We start from the raw sequence: 23,614 nt of genomic DNA on the forward strand, positions 1-23,614 counted from the left end.
AAACTATTTTGTTTTATGATTAAGACGTCTACCCTGATGGATTATTATTAACAACATTTTCTGGGCACGTCTGCAGACAAGACTAGTATACCTATGTGTGACCTCTGAGTACGCATAACTGCTACGGAACTTAGGTTCAAGTTATCTTATATGTATATACCTATTCCGTATTTGAGACAGATTTATTAATTGTAGGTAAGTACCTATAATGTCATTCAATAGAACTTGCTAACTATGTAAACAAAAGTTACTAGTAAATTGACAGTCAAGTGTCAATTTTAGTATGGCGGTTTGTTTACATAGTTAGCAAGTTCTATTGAATGACATTTTAATAGTGTTGTTAGTTTTTATTGTTTAATAATTAGCTTCCAACTTCCTTTATGGGGTATGGGATAGTTCGGCCAGATACTATTATAATTGTAATCATTTAAATCAGACGGAGACTTATTATTTGCAAGTACATATATACTACATAGTATAGTCGATTCGAATTTTTGAGTTGTAATTCATGACATCACTTATAAGATGTTAATCATCATATGTTTTGCTGCCCTAATTACATATGAGATAGTTCACCACCCAAGGGCCAGTTGCACCAACCACACTTGACAGACTAATCAACATCACTCAGCAGAGAACTATGCAAATTCCTATACAATACAATTTTGCGAACGCTTTAACGGCAGCGGTGATAGACGGTTTGATGTATGCAACTACCTTAAGTACCTACACGAGTAATTATTTTAATTCGTTGGTAATTTGAACCTTGGTTTTTTGTGTTTGATTGGGCTGAATAAATATCAATACAATAGGCATCTTAAAAATAAACATCAAAATTTATTTTACTATTAACCGATTTTAAAAAGGAGGACTTAATCCAACTAATTTTGATTCGTTAGTTTTTCGTTTCGCAGTTAAACTATTTTTAGTTGACACTTATTATTTATAAGTATTGGTATCGTAAGTGCGTTCTTGAATTTTTAGTTTTCTGATTATATTACGTGTATACCAAAATATGCTAGTGTAATATTATTGTAGGTAATGCTAAATTATAAACAAATCGGTTTAGGTATCTACCTACCTAAACATCTGTTTTTGCCCGATCGTCTGAATTTCTGTTAATTTTTGTTGCCCGGCTAAGTAGGTACTAGTTTCTTTTACATAATACATTCTCGTCTTTTTTAGAAAGTCGGTTTTAAATGTTTTAATATACCTAGCCTAGGTCACCCCACCCAGGCCATAAAATCTAATCGATAAGATTTTGTGTAAGATATGTACTTTAATCATTAAAGTATCTTAAAAATAAATGAATTTGTAATCGAATTTTCAGTTATAGAATTTAAGGTAAATTTTTATTTGAGATAGGTATCGCTAATTGGCGGACAGTAATATACTAATCTCTCTCTATCACTCTTCCAGTTCCATATTAGTGCGATGAAGACATAGCGTTTCGTTCGCTACGGAGCGTAAATGATTGGCATCTTGGCTAGGCATCCTGTATGTATTAGTACTGTAGTAGGTAGTCGGGTAAATATACTAAGTAAATTATAGGTAAGTAGCTATAAGTATTTATAGCCAGTTAAATATACTAAGTAAATAATAGGTAAGTATTAGCTATAAGTATTTATAGCCTATACCTATATATCTATAAACAACTTTAGCTATAGAATGGATGTTTGTGTATCGGGTTTGCAATGTTTAGAACACAATCAGTTCAAGGAAAGCTTATCAGGTCGCTTCCCAGAATCTTTACTTGTATACACTTGTATAGGTACCTTTATTTATTTACAATCCACATTTTACAACAAGCATGATCTCAAAACTCTTTTACAAAACACGTTCAGCGATTACCTCAGTAGTTAGATAGGTATAGTATAGTTATTTATTTGACGCAATTATTATAATAAATCATGTTTAAATTTGGAATTCAAGGCGTGGTTAAGTAATTAATAAAGCAACAGTACGTACACGTGCATTGGGCTCGTGTTACACCCGCCGAACGACTCGAACGGACACCTGCTTCTGCCTCCTTACATTAGCATGCGAATAGCTTTTCCTATGAGCTATTCCACTAAATCTAAATTGTGTAGATAAGAACAAACAGCGTCGGTTGTTTACATTACATCCCAATATCGATACGTACCTATTACCTAATGTAGTTTCTAAAAGTGTTTGAATGCCGAGCCTCGGTTCAAAGTAGGGAATTGAGACAGGTTAGGCATTGCAATAGCAGTTATGCAAATATACATCGGTACCTATAGACCGATTGTGAATCTGAATGGAATATGTAATCATTATCGTCCAGACGTACATGTATAGTCTATAATGTCACACTACGAGTAGGTATAAGGTATACCTACTTACTGTAGGTACTCACTATCAAACTGCTAGTTCATAAGGAGTCGCCGGTACCCGGGCCATTTTATTCTAAGTTGTCCCCAACACTTTTTTTTCAAAATTGGGATATTTTATGTTATTTCCACTCAGAATCATGAGCTCTTTTGATTTTGATCCGAATAGGAGAAAAAAAGTGCCCCAAAATTTCCATACCCTACATTTTCTTTCTTCTTCCATATCTAGGTCCATTCCGTGACCCCCATACAAAGTCTATGAAAAATGGTAACGGTATGGGAACAAAACCTTGGGACACTTTTTTTCTCCTATTAGGATAGCTTGTGATTCTGAGTAGGTAGAAATAAAATAGACATTCACAAATTAAAAAAAAATTGTAGGAGACAACTTTAAATAAAATGGGCCACCTATGGTCAAACAAATCATGTCAGTAAAAAAAGGCGCGAAATTCATATTTTCTATGGGACGATATCCCTTCGCGTCTACATTTTTCAAATTTGCCGCCTTTTTATACTGTCAAGATCTGGTTGACCAAGTATACTTACTACATGATTTGCAAGACCGAAGTGGTCCCATAAGTAAGTGTTGCGTGAACAAAGTTATGTACGGAACACTAGAAATAATGGATTGTTTACGTCGAAATAGGTATGTACCTAAATCATTTTGTTTTCTAGAAATAATGGATTCCTTTACCTATAAGGAACAGTAAAGGCAGGTACCAATTTAGGTACCAATATAAGCTAGAAAGTGCTCTCTAAGGAAGCAAGTTTAACACCTTGACGTTTTTTGTTATTTTTAGAGCATCACTTGGGCGCGCTGCGGCATGAGCACGGCCGGCACGCGTGGTTCGAGGTGGCGGGCGCGCCGCCGTCCGCCGCGCTGCTCTCCGCCGAGTTGCGCTTACATCAAGCTCCGGCACACACCGATGACCCCACAGCTCTGTACACGGTGGTCGCGCATCGGGTCATCAGCGTCAACAGCTTGGGGTAGGTAACTTTCCTACTCCAACGACCTCGACATCTGATATTGACTTCGTCGAACTCCTTAAGTATATGATCTTCATGCCGACAATAAATACGACAGTGACAATTATGCATTATAAATAGGTAAAGTTACACTCACACTGTCGATTCTCCTGGCTTTGATATCCACTGGGTGTATTGTATAATAGATTCCTTTCATCACGGATGGACGTATGGATTTAAGATATTACGAAAACACGTGTCGCTTAGATTCGATCGGTTTATGTTTTCACCTTTACCAACCGCTCACATAAAATACCTCCACATAAATATTAATAAGAATTGCACGAACAAATGACAAACATTTTTTTTCACGTTGCAGAAATCTACAATTAGAGAAGGTAGCAGCAGTAAACACAAGCGCGTCTTCAGAGGGCTGGTTGGAACTGAACGTAACGGATGCGCTCAGCGCGTGGTTAACCGCCCCCGCCGACAACAGAGGGTTTTTCATTACCATCCACCCACACTCGCAGCCAGGTACACTATCATACGAGTATATCATTGTTACATGACTGACGCGGAAGGCAAGGGGTGCATTCAGCGCGTTGTTCGTCGCTCTCGCCGACACCCAGAGGGTTCTTCATTACCATCCACCCGCACACGCAGCTACCTAATCTATTTAGTCGCATGACTTCCTTGGAAGGTGAAGGGTGCACTCGTTGCGTTGTTCGTCGCTCTCGCCGACACCCAGAGGGTTCTTCATTACCATCCACTCGCACTCGCAGCCAGGTAGCCAGGCATGCTATGTAAGATAAGCACTGACTAAGAAAGTCACGGATATATTCGGCATGTTGTTCAATACTCGTAACTGCACACAAAGCTGCTGTGTCTGTGTTATTCAGGAATTATTAGTAAAACTTAGGTAGCCCATAAACCGGTTAAAATAATTTGCGAAAACTTGGAGAACTGCTAATTTAATAAAACAATGATATATAAAAACAAATTTCACCTAGGTATCACTAAAAATATTCGATTCCCAGTGAGGCTAAATAACTGTCGCTGTTTGAACTTCTAAATAAAACTAGGCCACAGTTAATTAACGTACCCTGTAAACTTCAGAACGTCACATGAAACCAGAGGAAATCGGGCTAGAGGAGCCTCGAGGAGCTATAGTGGAGGGCAAGCAGCCCTTCCTCGTGGCTTTCTTTAAGAGCGGGCCCAAGTTGAGCGCTGCAGACGCCAGCGGGCGGCGGAAGCGCGAGGCGCGGCGGTGGCGGAATACGGGCTCTTCGGAGAATTACCTGAGAAACCCTCTCACAGGTTAGTTGCCGATTTCTTGCTGGAGGTATGGGTATAGTCCGACAAGAAATTGTACAAAATGATTGAGGGTGCCACTTCCTACGTAACTGTCACATTTTTTACGTAAAATGCTTAAACACGGCAACAATTTAGTATGGAAATTTTTAGTTCCATTTTATTTAATTTCTACTATTTTATGTCGCACTATAATACCAAAAATATTTGTTGAATATCTTTCCCAATTAAATTATCACTAGCTATTTTACTAAAATGTTACTGTTATGGTATGCAGGCTAACGATTATGCCTACAAACAACAGAAATTATTTCAACAGTTTATTTTTTCACCGAAACGACAATATGCCATAACGAAAATCTGGCTCTGTACATATCTGTACTGATTATGTAAATTATTTAGTATTAATCCACTCCCGTAAGCACCCTTATATACTTACCATTAAAATTAAATAGAGTATACAGTCGATTTCATTTACCGATACGAAAAATTATAACGATAAAAATGGTATCTTCCCCGCTAACAACCTTAAAATTGATTCCAGACACATCACACTGGACAACTCGAAGTTGTGAAATTCAAACCCTGTACGTCAGTTTCAAGGATTTAGAATGGCAGGTAAGGATATATTTTCTTAATGATTAAATTGATTATGATGAGTGTTGTTACTGATGTTACTCAATCTGATTTGAGAAGTTGATGAATGTTCTTAGTTGTATGATCGTTACAAATCTCTTGACTCTTTTACCTGAGAAATGATGAGCTGAAGAATTACCAGGGTCATTTTATTTAAAGTTGTCCCCTACCCTTATTTTTAAAATTGGGATTGTTTATGTTATTTCTACTCAGAATCATGAGCTCTTTTGATCCTAATAGGAGAAAAAAAGTGTCCCAAAATTTCCATATATTTTTCGATCTTTCCATTCCGTGACCGCCATACAAAGTCTATGAAAAATGGTAACGGAATGGGAAAAAACCTTGGGACACTTTTTTTCTCCTATTAGGACAGAAAGAGCTCGTGATTCTGAGTAGAAATAACATAGAAAATCACAAAAAAAAATGTAGGGGACAACTTTAAATAAAACAAATTTTCTTGACCAAAGTTCCATCCGGTCACATTACATTAAGGCGCCCATAAAATACCTGGCCAACACCAGTACGGTTACCATCAGTTTGTCACTGACATAAACGCCGTCGAGAACGTAATTTACTTTCTATACATCTCGCTCGCACTCGCATATTAGTGCAAACGGGATGTATAGTAAGTAAATTACGTTCTCGACGGCGTTTATGTCAGTGACAAACTGATGGTAACTGTACAGCCGACTCCATACTAATCTATGAGTTTGTAGTTGGTGACTTTCATCTTTTCAAAATAACTTCTTGATCGTAGATAAATTCTCAATCGTAAAGAAATTACTAAATAGGTATATTTATACGTAAGCACAGTAAAGTATCCTTAAACTTATAAATTTACTATTAGCTGCCGCCCTTAACACCCCTAAACATTTGACAAACGATTAATTAAACACTTATACGCGTACAATATGATGGTGACGAATCGAAGAGAAAATATGGGTCACTTGGATTGAGACCGATATTAGCCCAATTATGAAGCTTATTGACTCGTCGGTCGGAGTACATATACCTACTTAGTAAAGTAAAGTATTTATTAATTGTAAACTGTGTACATAAGATGTCATAAACATGAGATGTCGAATCAACAGTTGCCCATTTCGAGCATACAATATGACCTTAAAACTACTAACTATACTAGCTTAATGACTAACTTATACTTAACAAACTGGTGATTCCAGAAAAAACTCATTTAGGTTGTAAAATACATTTTCAATTAACCAGTTTTTTAATTTAAATTTAAAGCGATTCCCCTCCAAACTCCAAAGTAAATTATATGTACTTATACGTATATACGTACATCAACAAAAGAACCCTTATTATGGCACTTAAGGTGACGGTAGAGGTGGGTAAATTTTCAGATTCTGTCAATTTACCCCATTTCACACACAAGCGCACTTCACGCACACTACCTCACTTTACTGGGACAGGTCACTGACCCATCAAGTTTTTTTTTAAGATAGCGTTTTGAGTTTAGTGGCCTCCTTTTAGGAAAAGCGTTCCATTGAAAGAAGAAAGAGAAACAATACATTTAATCTTGCTTTCCTTGTCTGTTCATGTCACACGTGACGTATTTAAATTCTAATAATTCATTTGGTTGTTGACAATTTTCTACATTATGGCTTTGTCGAGATACGCGTTTTCTAAAGTTAAACCGAATAAAACCAGATGTCATTAAGTCAGATGTAAAATTTTATTTACTACTCTATACGACTTTTCATAAGGCTCAAAATCAATTAAATGAGAATTTAAATAAATCAAGTTCCGGCAGGGTGCAAAATTTAATTAAGGCGGACAAAATAAAATTTGAAAATATATGGAAACAGTGTTGGCTAATGTACCCCTAATATCTTTACCGATTTACTTTTATGTGGTATATTCGCCTTTTGTTTCACTATTAAATTAATACAATTAAAATAAAAAATATTATACCGGTATTCCACCGGTATTATTTCAGTGCTGAAGCGATTATCTTCGATCGTAGCCTTGATAATGTAGGTGTTGATAGTTACTTACGGCGGTAGGAGCGGCAATGAACCCCGTGCAGAGTAGAACGTGAGGTGCGTTGGGATAAGTGCATATATCTACTTATAATTCTTTGGCTGGTTGGTAACCCTCTATATTTTATTTTTTGTTTTACTGTTATTAGGTTAAGGGAGTTTTAGGGAGTGAAAAAAAAATGATTTTCGTTTTATGCGCTCGCGTGATTGCCGATGGATTATAATTAGACAAAAGAACTTGTTTTCCACGCATCGAATGTAGATCCCTATGACACTTCCTCCAAGTCTTCTCCAATAATGTTTATACCGTATTTTAATTACCTACCTTAAATGTTACATTTCTAAATATTTTTTTTGTGCTATACATACTTCAAAAAAATCGCTGGAGGCCTAGCGGTAAGAGCGTGCGAATTGCAATTCCGGCTCGTACCAATGAGTTTTTCGGAACTTATGTACGAAATATCATTTGATATTTACCAGTCGCTTTTCGGTGAAGGAAAACATCGTGAGAAAACCGGACTAATCCCAATAAGAGCCTAGTTTACCCCCTATGGGTTGGAAGGTCAGATGGCAGTCGCTTTCATAAAAATTAGTGCCCACGCCAATTTATGGGATTAATTGCCAAGCGGACCCCAGGCTCCCATGAGCCGTGTCAAAATGCCGGGACAACGCGAGGAAGATGATGATGATGTGACACATACTTCCAAAAAAATCTACAAATATTTTACGTGACAACTGCTTATAAGTAAATATTATGTAGGTACACTTATAAAGTATAAAGTAGAAAATATCTTATAGGTACATAATATAAAAACCGATCATGTACGAGTAGGATTCACTATGGGTTCCACAGTTACACATTTTTATTGCATATTTTTTGTTTAAGACCAACTCACCTATTATAGGACATAGGTCTTCCATTAATCTTTTGGCGTTGAACTATTTTTTGTATATGTATTTATGTAATACAATTCTGAGTTAGGTTATGGTACATTTTTGCTCACCTACTTATAATTATATCTGATATGTCACATGATACCAAAAATCGCCGCAAAGTTAAAAGTTCATTTATTTACGTTACTCATCTTCGGATCACCGACTTACTACTTCCTTACTTGACATATGTGTACTAAATTTCAATTGAACTAGTCCAGTAGTTACGGTGAAAATTGGCTTTAACAAAATGGCAGACACACGAGTGATCTTATAAGGGAGATTATTTTCCTTGAGTGAATGGTATGCATTTACCCCAATGCACCTCACGTTCCACGCGGCGCGGCGTAATCTGGCCCCTATTTCACCACGGTGACAGGTACGACAAAAACATCACTGTTATTGACGCCATAGGCATCCATGGACTACAGTTACCGCTAACACTGATTTAAACTTTCACGATTTTTACACATTATTAAATTGTACAACGGAACCGCAAAACGTTCAAGCGGATAAACAAGACCAAGTGCGGGTAGTTCGAAAAACTCGCGCGGTTAGAAGATGCTGATGTCAACTTAAGCCAGTCTTCTCCGAGACCACGGGGACAACGCCGTCCTCGAAACGTCGGAGGTAAATCTTAAAACTTAGATACGCGATTAAGTCCCGTTGTACAATTTAATAATACAGTTACCGCTTACCATCGGGCGGGCCGTATTCGTGTTTGCCACCGTCATTGTACCTATTATTAAAAAAAAACTTTATTATATCGGATAAAACAGACATCTCTCTCGCGAAAAAATCTTGTGACAATTGTCACAAGATTTTTCAAAGAATTTTCGGTAAGTCTTGACAGGAAATGAGTTCTGTGTCGCAATTTCGATACAGTTGCCGTGTTTCTTGTGACAATTGTCATTAGCTTCGCAAAATAAGAATTTTTTAGTGGCAATATAATAAATAATAAAATAAAAATAAAAAATAAAATAAAAATAAAAAAATAAAAAAGCCTTTTATTTCAAGTCCAATTTGTTACACTCATTTCATTACAACAGTATAAGTTAGCATTTATTTATAAGTATTTATTTTAGGTATAATGTCAATTAGAATTATTTATTGTTATTGTTAAGTCAATTTTCACATATTATAAATATACAAAGTATTAATTATTTGTGGTGGACAAGAACCCCTCATCGGGTGAAGGCCTCCTCCAAGGACTTCCATCTATCCCTGTTTGTAGCTATATCTTTCCAGTTTATACCGGCTGTTTTATTTATGTCATCAGTCCAACGGCTGTTAGGTTTCCCGGAGCGTCGTTTGCCTGCAGGTCCTTTCCAGGTGGTAGCTTTCAAGGTCCAGCGCGAGTCTGACAGCCTGGCAACATGTCCAGCCCATCTCCATTTTTGTGTTTTGGCGTGTTCGAGAGCGTCTATTAGTTTTGTTACAGCTCTTATATTTATATGTGGTATTTTTTGAACTCTTTTTATGTTTAGCAGGCTTCTCTCCATCGCTCTCTGGCATGTAGTTATTTTTGATTTAATTTTTGCAGTGAACAGCCAGGTTTGACTTGCATAAGTCAGTGAAGGTAAAATACATATATCCATAACTTTTTTCTTGATTTTCATATTCATATTACTTTTCAGGATTTCCTTTAGGCTCCAGTATTTATTCCAAGCTATTTTTACTCGTCGGTCTACTTCTTCTTCGTTTCGTTGACTACTGAATGATATCTGCTTACCCAGGTAAATATAGCTGTCTACGTACTCTAGTAGCGTTCCATCGACGGTTATGTCCTTTTGAGTGCTATTGGTCATAAGTTTTGTTTTTTGAAAGTTCATTCTTAGGCCGACTTTTGCACTAGCTTCATGTAGAGTTTGTATCATGTATTCTAGCTGGGCGCAGTGTTCTGTCATTAATATGATATCGTCCGCGAAACGCAGATGGTTCAGATACTTACCATTCATGTATATTCCTATATTGTTCCAGTTGAGACTATTGATTACTGATTCGAGTACCGCTAAGAATAATTTTGGAGACAGCGGGTCACCCTGCCTGACGCCTCTGTCTATTTGTATGTCTGGTCCTAGTTTGTCTAATTGAACTCTACTGGTGCAATTTTCATAAATGTGTCTTATTATTCTTATGTATGTTGGATGTACATTGCACTGGTTCAGAGCGTCCCATATAGAGGAATGTGATATAGTGTCGAACGCTTTAGCGTAATCAATGAATGCTGTGTACAACGGTCTTCGGTATTCTTGATATTTTTCTATTACCTGCTCCAGTGTGTGGATATGGTCCATGGTTGAGTACCCGCTCCTAAATCCAGCTTGTTCGCATGGTTGGCACCTGTCAATTGCTTCGCTTATTCGGGATAGTATGATTGAAGAAAATAGTTTGTATGTGCATGACATTAGACTGATGGGCCTGTAGTTTCCTATGTCCATTGGGTTTCCTTTTTTATACAAAAGTATTATATTTGACTGCGTCCATTGTTTGGGTGCTGTTCCTGTTTTTAGGATGAGATTAAATAAATGTGCCAAGGGTGTCGCTAATAAGGGAGCAGCAGTTTTTAATATTTCATTTGTAATGTTATCCGGCCCAGGACTTTTTCCAGTTTTTAAGTTTTTAATACGTCTCATTATAACTATTTCATCTATTACTGGGACTTCACTTATGCTTGGAAGGTCTGTTTTTGGTGGTTCTTGCTCTTGACTACTGTATAACTTCCTGTAATAGGTTGTAGCAGTTTCAAGTATCTGATTTCGAGATAGTGCAGTATTGTTATCTGAAATTTGCAACTCCGGGATCCAGTTCTTATGTGTTCTGAGTTCTTTGTAGGCTTTTTTCACACTTCCGTCAGTGTAGATGTGGTTTTCAATTTTGGACTCTCTGTGCTTTTTATAGTCTTCTTTTATACTTTTACTTACTATTTTGTAAATGTCACTCAACTTTGATTTAATTTCTTTTGTTTTGGGTCTTATATTTTGGAGTTCCGTTCGCTTTGCTATTAGTTGCTTTGTGGTGTTAGATAATATGCCTTTCTGTGTGTTGTGGTTATTCTTTTGTGAATAGTTCAAACTTGTCTGGATGCAATTGATTAGCTTGTCATGATATGATTGTGTTAATTCGTCCGGCGCCAAAGTCATAAGTGGTTGTCTTTCTTCTTCGAGGCGTTTCAAGAAATCATTTTTTTCAATATCTGTCTGCAAGCTTTTTGTGGTCTTATTTCTGAAGTTGTGTCGGCTTTTTTTCGGCTGTTTCAGTAACCATGTTGCACGCACTAGTCTATGGTCTGACGAAAATTCAATTTTGTTGATAATTTCAATATTGGTTATACTTTGTTTTTGGTTTGTGAGAATAAAGTCAACCTCGTTTTTCGTCCTTCCATTTGGTGCGATCCATGTCCATTTTCGATTAGATTTTTTCATGAAATATGTGTTCATGATGGCTAGGTTTTTCTCAAGGCAGTAATCTATCAATAATTCACCTCGCTGGTTTCGTGAGCCGTAACCATGTTTACCTGTGATCCTATGCTCTTCTGGTTTCGGTTGTCCGACCTTAGCATTGAAATCGCCCATTATTATGACGTTTTTATCTGCCTGTTGGTATGCTCTTTCAACTATTTCATAGAAATTCTTCACTTGTTCGTCTGTGGCTTTTTCAGTTGGGGCATATACCTGTATAATAGAAAGATGGAAATTGTTAATCATTATTTTTAATAAGGCAACCCTCTCTGAAAATCCTTGAAAACTCACTATGTTGCGTTTCAATTTTTTTTTAATTATGAATCCTACTCCGTGTAGTCCTTGTGTCTGGCCTGTGTAGCATAGAATAAAATTGTTGTGTTCTTCAATTTCTGTTCCTAGTCGCCTGACTTCAGATAGGCCAATAATATCATAATTTATTAATTTTAGAGCTTCAGAAAGTTCTAGTAGCCTCTCATGAGATCTAAGAGTCCTAACATTGTATGTTCCTATATGCAGTACATTCTCTTTATTTCCGGTTGCTTGCTTAGAAGACAGTTCGGAGGTATTACCTTGAAGAAGGGATGTGCTCGCTCTTGTTGATTGAGTGGGTGTCCTTGGAGGGTGGTGGTCTAGCTCTCCCTCGGTGACCAGCCGTGGTGGGAGGCGGAGAGGGGTTCTTGTCACGCGTTTTTTGGTTCACTATTATGTTGATGTTGATTTTGATTCACTGGTGTTTGTGGTTTTAGCACTGATGTAGTATTTGGTACATTGGCTGAAGTTCCAGTGGTGCCAATGGGTGCCGTCATATAGTCTGTAATTATGTATTTATTTTTCTTTGGTGCTCGTGGATTAACTGGTGTAACCGGGATGTTTTCCTTGTCTAGAGTCTGATGATGTGGAGGCGAGTATATTGTGTTGATATTTCTTTTCTTCTGGCTATAGTTGATGTATTGCTCACTGTTTTGGCTTGATATGTTTTTATTTTTTGATATTATAAGCTTGTCTTGCCTAATTATTGCCTTGTTGCCCCTGTCTCGCTCTTTTTTGGCCTCTTCTTGGAGTTCTTTTCTCTTTTCAAGTACTTTTCTTGTGAAGTCTTCTTTAATGTAGTAGTTCGTACCTTCTAAGTTTTTCTTCTTTTGCAAAACTTGTATTTTTCTTCCAAGTGTAGTGAATGTGATGATAACAGGTCTGACGTTGTTTCCTTTCTTACCAAGTCTTCTAACGGATTCTATGTCTGTTTCGTAGCACTGCACTTGCATCGTATTATTTATAGTTCGTAACACAATTGTTTCCAAGTCAAAATAGCTTCTTTCTTTCTCTTCTAGGCCAAACAGAACAATATTTCTCTGTCTCAGCCGGCGTTCTATTTGTTCAATTTGGTTCTCTTGAAGTTCCAATTTGTTTTCCAGATTAGTTTGTTTTTGTTCGATTAAACCTAGTCTTGCATCTAGTTTGTCTAAAACTTGTTTCGCAATAGTGTCACCCAGAGACTTCATTTCTTCACTTTGTTTAAACTGGTGTTCTTGTATCGACTTAAGCAGTTCTTTCATTTCCTCCATGGTTGAGATTGAGTGGCAATATAATGGAGTTTATTTATTTATTAAAATGTTGGTGGCAAACAAGCACATCGCCCGTCCGATGGTAAGCGGTTACCGTAGCCTATGGAGGCCTGTGACGTCAGCAACAGTGATGTCGACAACTGTCGCACCTGTCACCGTGGTCGTGGTGAAATAGGGGCCAGTAAGTACCTAATAATCGCAGTGGTCTTAAGTGTCACAGACCCTACTGGCGCTTAAGTCCTTTATGACAATTTCTGCCTATTTTAAATTGTTCAAAAAAAAAGAAACCGAATAATTATATCGGACTACCGAATTTTCACGAGAATCAGTTGAGAAATGTGATATGCAAAGGAGAAGAATTCGGACATACGAAAGCATTTTTGCCCAAGTTGAAACGGAGACCTTCGCCAACGCTCGGTCAATGATGGTTTAGGTACAGCTAGCTGCAGAGAAAAGGTACCACCCCTGCATACAATATCTATATATATCTATCTGGTCGTACCTTTTCTCTGCAGCTGACTGTACACCTATAAAAATGGTTGTCCCTGCTGTAATTTTATACCGGTACCGTACTTTGTATTTCAACCGGTATAGTTTTACCTTCAAAACGAACCGGTATTGATAAATAATAACGGTACCATACCGCTTATACCGTAAAGAAAGCATGATGCAGTCTCTGCTTTGCACAATTATTGTGTGGACAAAATTCTTATAATCACCGAAACATACATACCTACGCACATAATGTCATTGAAATAAAACATTGTTATTTTATAGTAAATTTATATAATACTCGATATATACACATAACAATAACCAGACCGCAGCGGTATTAGCCTGTAAGCTTCATCTCTTGTCTCCAAATCCGCAAAAACTAGTTAGTACTAAATGCTGGTCTTGCTGTTATTTTATTCTTGAAGATTATGGCTTGTTTCTTGATTATTGAGAACAGCACGTAATCGCACACATATAGACGGAACGAACGGCAACAAAGTAGGTGTAGACAGACAGGTCAGACAGGTGTTGGTTCAGGTATTAAACGAATTACGCTTCGTATTAATAGGTAAGTAATATTTAAATGAATATATAATATTCTCTAACGTAAATACAAGATTACAATTGACATCAAATGTCATTGACGTACAGAAGTCATATACTTTTTTTTAATGACGCAAAATTGATACCAGCATAATGAAAATCAATCCCAATCAGTAAAACGAGTCTTTAAACTTTTTTCATTTTAAGCGGGTTTTGAAGGAACAAGTTACTTAAATTCAATTGTAATCGTATTGTTTTAGGATAGTTTACTGCTGTTTTCGATCGTTACGACCTGTAAATAACAACAAATCAAATTTTAAATAAATTTATTTACCCTATTTTTTGAAATACAATTTATCTACTGGTATACATTTTCGTATGCGTATATGATGAAATGTCTAAATAATGTCAAAAACGAGCTAAGACGACGTACACGTCTGCTTCGATCCAAGGCCAGCGGCCATCTGACTCGAAGAAGAATTTTGAGTGATGTCGTCAATGTATGGAAATTGTACGAAAGTTTACATTTGGGATTGAATTTCTGTGTTGTATTTGTGAGTAAAAATATAAGTAGATAATAATTTGCTACTTTAGTTATCTAGCTTTCAAAATCACACAACAACTCAATTACTGTTAAAGGCAAAACTGTAATGCGTGTTGCTCAAACGGAACTCCATATTTTGATTTTTGGATACTTTTAGTGTCGATTTGTAGAGAATTACAGCAAATAAAAAATATTATGCCGTGAAGAGCCGGTACACGGCTTCTTCGTGAACAAATTTACGTATAATTTAATGCAGTTATTAAACATTTCTTGAACAAATTGATTGCACAAAGTGAGCTCTAAATCGAAAACGTCATATACCGTCCCCTTAAGGCTTGTTGTTTTAATTTAATTTAATTTAATTTTTGATAATATTTTAGTAAACGCGACATTTTGTAACGTATTTTCTTTTGACATGCATGAACTATGTCAATACAAATAATTTTCACATGCCATAAGGCCGAACATATCATGGGTCAATATGTATACTTAATAACATCTACTGTACCATATGTTTTCGTGAATAAACTTTCATTTCATTTCATTTCATTTCATTTCATTTATATATCACTCATGAAATAGGGTAGTGATACTACATACCTACTAATCTAATAGGTAATGAAATTATGTATGGGCTCCATTACATTCCACGACTCTTCTCTTTCCGCACAGACTCTACTCTTTGTTAAACGTGAACACGATTTGTTAACTATGGAGTTTTTTAAGGGAACGCATTTTGTAACGTCATGTGACACAACAAGTCACCTCGTTTTAATGAGTTACTACCTAGTTGATTTTAAAACCTACTGTTGATTTTAAAATATTTGAAAGTGCAATTACATGTTTAATCTCGATTTTTCAATGTTTCCGCAAATTCGTTTTCGCGACCGCTGTGAAATATGTAGGTAATTGAATTTAGAGGAACTTTTGTGTCGAGTGGCGAATCAGAGTTTTATGAGAAAATGGCCCTACGGAAAGGGGTTTAACACTTCAATGCAATAAGGCAAAAGGTTAGCTACCGTAATGTTTACCTATAGTAATTTACGATTAATTGAGTAACAATATCTGTAAATAAAGATAGGTAACTATTATTTAGGCTGTTTTAAAAGTAATTTACATACATCTAATAGCTATAACTTGTTTTTTTTTTAAATTCATCTACGTAATAACAATAACGGATGGCTTCTTATCGATCAGGTATTTATTTTTCATAGTAAATATGGTATGTGCTAAATTGACATATTATGTAGAGCAATAATATATGTTGTTTGATTCTAGGATTGGATTATCGCGCCCGATGGTTACGGTGCTTTCTATTGCAGTGGAGAGTGCAACTTCCCCCTAAACGCACACAAAAACGCCACTAACCACGCCATAGTGCAGACATTGGTACACCTGTTGAACCCCACACAGGTCAGTATAAAGGGAACAGAAAAGCAGTTGATTTAGACTTGTACATTTTATTTACCTAATTAGGGACGCAGCGCCGCTTTAATTCAGATAAAGAAATAAATACATATAACTATTTCATTATAACAATTAGCTTCATCTCCGTTTGTGTTTGCGTAAGTAAAACTTACAACTGTAATTTCGGAATTGTATATCCAGTTACCCACCCCACCTTTTTCCTACCTTTTATGAAACTTTAATGATTTAAAGGTTGGTATTTTCCTAACATTCCAGGTACCGAAACCGTCGTGTGCGCCGATCAAGCTTTCGCCTATATCTGTTCTGTATTATACGGATGATGCCAACGTGATCCTGCGCAAGTACAAGAATATGGTCGTAAAGAGTTGTGGCTGCCATTAAAACTCTTTAAAAGTGTATTGCACATACAACATTTTCTTAATGCCTTGCGTTCTATTCGCATCGCCATTGTATGGCAAGGGTCGTTGAAAGGGTCCGAAGTAGTCTGTCGATTTGAAACTAGCCCCGAACGGCTTATCCTTTGTCTATTGTTAAGTGAAACCGCACGTGCTTCTACCTGCCTAAAAAAATAGATGGGCCGTTTTTACCGGTTATTGAATTACTACTCTATGGAGATTGCAATAAGGTTCAAAATTAACAAATGGAAAAATAATTTGTCATTTCTTGTGTGGCAGGGACCACCCAAGAACTACGGTTACTGAGTGCCGGCTTACACTTTTTTCGCAGGTGCGGTTTTACTTAACACAATATACAAAGGATTAGCCGTTCGGGGCCAGCTTCCAATCTACGGACTATACCTATAGTCAATCAGAAACGCTTTTCGTCTTCCTTAGAACTTTATGTTGAAATCGAGGCAAATTCGACTTACTGTAATGACATGGATAAATGTTGCTATTTATTAATCGAACAAGCCTGATTTTTTTAATATTGAACCAATTACGTTTGTCAGACAGCTTTGTCCATTTCACATGAGTGATGGACCTAAAATTAACGTTCTTTTTTCGATCCAAATGCAAATATGTGTATTGGAGGATCGACGCATATTAAAATTACCCAAGTCGTCTTTTGGTAGGTACACTGAATTGACAATAAAACTAGTAATTAGCTAAGCAATTTTTTTTAAGGTTACGTACCGACGCGTGACATTTCGAACCCTATTAATAAGCTTGCGCTGTCCGCCTGTTTGTTAGCAGAACATAAGTTATAGGCAGGCAGTTAATTATTTTTCAGATTGTGTATGTATGGATGCTGTAAATAAATTATATGAGTAAAATAAAATTTAAAATTGAGGGTTCACAACGATTTTCTGGTGTTTTTAAAGACATAATATTTGGCGGGCTTTAGCTTACTTCCGTGATAGGCAGACAGAATTTACACAGAACATTTATTTTTGTTGCGTGTTAATGTTACGTGTGAAAATAACAGCAAGTTTAGGTTTACTTGAATAATATTGATATGTATGCGACACATATGCGAAGACAAAAATGTCCTTACTGCGTAAAAGGGTACAAAGGGTAGGTACGTGGCACTAAATTAATATGCTGAAGTACGCCCAAGTTAGGCTTAGAGAGACTTAAAATATGCGTGGATGATAGTATCCTACAGGGTATGATAATAGTGCCAAATGACTTTCAAGCCTAAAATTTAAATTCAACTTTTAATCTAATAGTAGGTAGGTAATTAATTATTAGGTAATATGGTAAGTTAATAAACTTATTTACGTGCCAACCAATTGAAGTCATTTATTTAATAATGTTTTAGGTAGCTCCTATGTAGCAGTAAGTTAATTGTATTTTTCATAGATTTGCAATAAAATGTCTTCCTGGAAATATTGTTTTTATTTTAGGGTTCCTTACCTACCCAGTAAGTGCAGTGAGTATGCACTTTTGTCTCGGGCGATGGCGCTTGGCACGTTTGTTCCTTAGGTCAAACAAAGCTGATTTAGCCATCTTTATTACTAATTCTGTGCCCCACAAAAAGAAGGGGAAAAAAGGGTCGGTTCCCCAGGTCCAATCTATGCTAATTTTATTCCTTCATGCTCTTAGCAACTAGGGCAAGTTTAAATACATTTTCGTATAATTCAGGAACGAAGAATTCACTTTTGAAATAATTGTTATACCTTTTCATACAAAACCGACCCGAACCGGTTACTGAACCGGTGAGCTCTATCTCAAGCTCTGTCTTCACTTTCCATGAGGTGTGACTAGGGCCAATCGCCGACCAATTGGACAAGTTGGGTAATAATCCAATCGTCTTTAATAGCCTTAATTTAAATAGATTCTGTTTAATATTCACAGAATCGAAGTAAAATTTAAAACTAATATTATTTGGTTTATAATCTGAAATAGATATCATACACTAAAGAAAAATGACCAAGTCCACCGGTGGCCGAGGCGGGAATCGAACCCGGCCGGGTGCCACGGCGGTACCCTTAATTTGTCTGTAATAACTAAAATAAATAATAATAGTTATTGCATATATGGGAAGGTCAAACAAATTACAGTGAAACCTGGTTAAGTGGGAAACCTCTATAGCTGGGACTCATGGTGCGGCCCCGACACTTTAGCACTGAATTACCTCTGTTAGTGAGATAAAACTAACCTCTATAACTGGGATTAGTTGTTGTGATTTTATAGTCACATTTACCTCTATAATTGAGACAGAGAGTATATTTAACCTCTTTTACTGAGACTAGAGTCAGACCAAGAAAAGTCTGCAGCGATTTTGATAGCCCACGCAGTGCAAGTGTCATTTTAAACGTCAAACTTCTATGAATTTATGACTTCTATATATCTAGAACCGGTTACAACACAAGAGGTATTCAATATTGTCACTAAACAAAAAAAGTGTTGGATTTGACGAAATACCTACCACCTTGCTAAAAGCATGCGCATCCGAAATGACTATACCCTTAACGAAGATAATCAATCAATCTTTCGAAAAAGGAATATTTCCTGACAAATTAAAACAGTCTAAAGTAAAACCTATTCTTAAACCCGGAGGAAATGCTACAAATCCTGAAAAATATAGACCAATAGCGTTGCTGTCATCACTGTCAAAAATATTTGAAAAGTGTATGACAAATAGGCTATACAAATTTTTAGAAAAATATAGTATATTCGATAAAAACCAACACGGATTTAGGAAGCAGCATTCGACCACACTCGCAGTATTTAAATATGTCCAAGAGGCTCTACAGAACATAAATGAAAAAAAAAATACTCAGTAGGATTATTTCTCGATATGACAAAAGCATACGATAAAGTATCGCACCAAATCCTCCTAGGAAAACTCTATGGCATCGGTATCAGGGGAAATGCATACAATTGGATCAAATCCTACTTACAGGATCGGTCACAATATGTACAGATAGATCACTACAACGAAAACACTGGGGAAATACAAGCCGTGGTATCCAAAACGCGTCGCGTAGCAACATCGATACCACAAGGGAGTGTAATTAATGTATTCTCTTCTTAGCATATATAAATGATCTGCCAAAAGAACTAGACACTACATGTATAATGTTCGCAGACGACATTTCAGTGCTTATTAACTGCGTAGAAAATGAGGAATGTCACAAAAAACTAGAAAATTACGCTAACACAATTTTCGAATGGCTGCAAGATCATAAATTAGAAATCAACATAAACAAAACTAAGATCGTCCAATTTAAACCATATCAAAAAAAAGAACTAGAAATAGACTTCAAGCTAAATAACCAGACTATTGAACAAGTTGACCAGTTCAAACTTCTGGGCATAACCATCGATAGTGGAATGGATTGGAAACCACACGTACAAAATATAAAGAATAAGCTATCTACATTCATATATGCTCTTAGTGTACTCAAAACTAATACAAATTTAGAGGCATCGTTATCAGCATATTACGCATACGCCTAATCGTGGCTACGATATGGACTTATCCTATGGGGAGAGAGCACTGATGCACACGATCTCTTTCTTCTACAGAAAAGATGCGTCCGGATTTTAGTAAATATTCGAAGGAGAGAAACTACTAGGCCACACTTTTTAAAACATAACCTCCTGACACTGCCTTCCCTCTACATTTTGGAAGCAATCATGTTCGTTAGGAAACATTATAATTTATTCGTGCAAAAGAAAGAGATTAGTAATAATTACAATTCGAGGACAGGGTATCAGTTAGCGTTGCCAAAAGCGAACCTTGTTATGTTCAAAAAAAGTCCATATTACCGATGTGCCCAAATTTATAATAAAATACCCCCACATATCTTAAAACAAAATAACAATACCAGGTTCAAAAATATAATAATGAAAATATTAATACAGAAATGTTACTACTCAGTTGACGAGTTTTATAGAGATAATGAATTTGACATCACATTTAATAATTGACCTTAGTCTGCATTGTTTCGCTATTTTGTTTTTATGTAAATTTATAAAAATTATAGAATAGATTTGTTGATATGTAATTTTCTAAATGATGAATTTTGCGGATTATTTTTATTTTTAAGGTTTTATCCAGATTACTATACAAATACGATGTTTTAAATATGGCATTTTTAAGATTGTGCGTAATTATATAATATTCTAGTGTAAATATACTATGTACATACATCCTTGCTTTGCCCTAGGGGCCCATGTGAAACTGTTTATGATAATATTGTGTAACATCTATATTACCATGGTCGCAATAAAGTATTATGATTATGATTATGACTTAAATAACACTTGCACTGCGGGGGCTATCAAAATCGCTGCAGACTTTTCTTGGTCTAACTCTATTTATAAGATTACATTTTCCTGTTTAAACAGACATAAAAATTATTTAGGGACAAGGATTATTTTACCTTACTTATTTTTAAAGATAAGTAATACCTTATTAACCACCTCTATAACTGAAATAATATATATCCTCTATTCTCACCTCTATTATTGGGACCCTCTGTAAATGAGACAGAAATTTATTTGTACCTGGCTAACTGAGAGCCTGGGTAAGTGGAATACCTCTTCAAATCTGCTCGTCCCTTGAAGTCTCACTTATCCAGGTTTCACTGTATAAGATTATAAGTACCCCTCTTTTTGGCTACGCTTCTTATTGCTAAATTTTATTTTACCGTTCGTTTCAACAACTTATATAGAAGTTGTTGTATAAGTAAAATGGTTTTTTTAAACCAACAAATTTAAGAGCAACCAAAATGAATCAACTTATAAGTATGTAATAAAAACAGTTTTTGTTTATAGGTTGTACGAGTACGTACTTACTCTTATGATGAGCGCAGCACTTACATATAAACATTGATTCGATAAAAAAGTAGATTTAAATATAACTTCTGCGTCATCATTTTCCACTGTCGTGTTTGTTATCGGCTGCTGATAAAAACTCCTGAATCGATGTCTTTATAGTAATCGGATAATCTTAAGTTGACTCAATGTTGTGAACGTGAAATTGTGTCGATGAATAATTTGATTTAGTGCCGTCAAAAATTGCTCAGTCCATTGTTATTCGCTTCCCCGAACCGCGTGGTTTTTGTTAAGTTTGAAAGCACAAAAGCGGTGGGTGTTTTGCGAGGCAGACACGAAAAGGTCGGTCGCGCTGTTAGTTCAAGGGCGTAACAGCCTCCAGTGTTGGTCAGAGGCATCCCGCCGACACTGCTCCGGGCCACTCCAGTTTACGCCGCCGCCGCCGCCGTGCCGCGCTCGCAACGCGTCGCTCCTCGCCCGGCAAACTCGATTTATAATATAAACAATGCCCACGAATACGATCGACACCAACCACCTGTTGTGAACTATATTCTTTAAAATATTTTTAAGGATTGCAGACACAAAAATGTGGCTCTCCATTATGTGTTTATACGCATTAATAAGTGCAAAACCTGTTTCAAGTGAATTAACGCTATTTCATAAGTGTTGTCCTGAGAATCAAAGCCTCGTGAAAATTACTAATGTAAATGAATCTTCAATTTTCCAGTGTGAAAGTCGTGAATCCACTAATTTAAAATATGAAATATCTACCTCACCATTAATTATCTCTGATGATATAGAAGTAAGTTACGGCATGCCTGCTGAATGTGAAGAAGAAGATATAGAGGAACTTAAAACGGAGGGCATGGTAGTGTCAACTTCCCAAAACAATTCATGTTATGATAGAATAGTTTTAGAAATACGAGATGGCGAATTAATAAGCAACATTCCAAAAACAGTACTTTTAAAATGTAATTTTAATGAAACTGAAAACACGACAGAATCTGTGTTACATATCGACCGCATTAGAAAATGTTGTCCAGAAAATCATGCTTATGACACCATCAATAATGTTTGTACACGTATTAATGAAGATATTGATGAGAAATGGTTAGTAAGAGAAATTAAAAGCGCAGACCCTCGTATTTTTGAAGTTGACACTGGAATTCACTGTAAAATGACACAGTTTTCGATAGACTTGATGTCTGAAGAATTTTCTTTGCATATTTATGGCAGCAGTCTGTTTGCTTTAAGAAAAACGATGACCAAAGAACAACGTGTAGGAGAAGGAGAATGGTGTATGGATCGTAGAAAAGATAACACTGGTTTAGTTGCTAGAGTTTGTGCTAACGATGCAACGCTCTTCGGGGCATACCCTATCAGAAAGTGTTGTCCAGTAGGCGAGCACTATAAAGTCCGAGACTGCAAATCTACGAGGAGCGAATGTGTGCCTAATACCGATCACGCAATAACATTCAATATGTCAATATATCTGGATCCTTTGAGAGAAGAGTATAAAGATTTTCCTGGTAAGTAAATTTCTTTCGCTGTATCATTATCGTAATGTTGTGTTGTCGCTGAAGGCCCACCACGGATACCGAAGTTCGCAAATTGCGGGCATCTTTCTCTTTTAATCCATTAAGGCGTAATTAGCGTTACAGAGAATTATGCCCACTATTTGCGAACTTCGGTGTTCGCGGTAGGACAGAGGGCCTAGAGGGTAAATTCCTTAAAATGTCTAAGATATCTTAGACATTTTAAGGAATTTACTTACTATGACATCTTTTTATCTTTTGCCTCGGCGTTTTTCGGGTGGCATCGTAAAGTAGCCCGGTATCTATAGGGTGTCCCAAGAAGTAGTGATATACTGAAGCTGGGAGGTAGAGGACCTAGAGGGCTATCTGAATCACCCCCATGTATGTTCCGCGATTTTTCGTATTTTCGGAGTTATGATTTTTTTAAATTTTTCACCTATCGCCGAGTACGATGAGATTTTTATTAATGGTGACGTGAATTATTGCGGTAGATGCTTGATTTTTTTTGTGTGCTACGCTGATAGATAGGCCAATTCAGTATGGTAACATTTACTATCGTTAGATCTCTGAATGGAATTAAAAAAAAATTTAATGCCAAGAAAGATAAAATTACCCAGT

The 23,614-nt window shown here is 36.4% G+C and overlaps 1 protein-coding gene across 2 annotated transcripts in view; it reads left to right on the plus strand.

Moving 5' to 3' along the window:
- Positions 1 to 23,614, plus strand: part of LOC134648050 (protein 60A-like) — a 45,993-nt gene that overhangs the window by 1,221 nt on the left and 21,158 nt on the right. The window contains exons 2-7 of one of the 2 annotated variants that reach the window (XM_063502488.1): positions 3,152 to 3,338; positions 3,697 to 3,851; positions 4,434 to 4,634; positions 5,173 to 5,246; positions 16,084 to 16,218; positions 16,489 to 16,541. In XM_063502488.1, coding sequence (XP_063358558.1) covers positions 3,152 to 3,338; positions 3,697 to 3,851; positions 4,434 to 4,634; positions 5,173 to 5,246; positions 16,084 to 16,218; positions 16,489 to 16,541 — 805 coding nt within the window. Of the gene's footprint in view, positions 1 to 3,151; positions 3,339 to 3,696; positions 3,852 to 4,433; positions 4,635 to 5,172; positions 5,247 to 16,083; positions 16,219 to 16,488; positions 16,542 to 21,669; positions 22,991 to 23,614 lie in introns of those variants that run through there. The other variant, XM_063502487.1, reaches the window with a different exon arrangement.

This window comes from Cydia amplana, chromosome 5, assembly GCF_948474715.1.
Source record: "Cydia amplana chromosome 5, ilCydAmpl1.1, whole genome shotgun sequence".
NCBI classification, from domain to species: Eukaryota; Metazoa; Arthropoda; class Insecta; order Lepidoptera; family Tortricidae; genus Cydia; species Cydia amplana.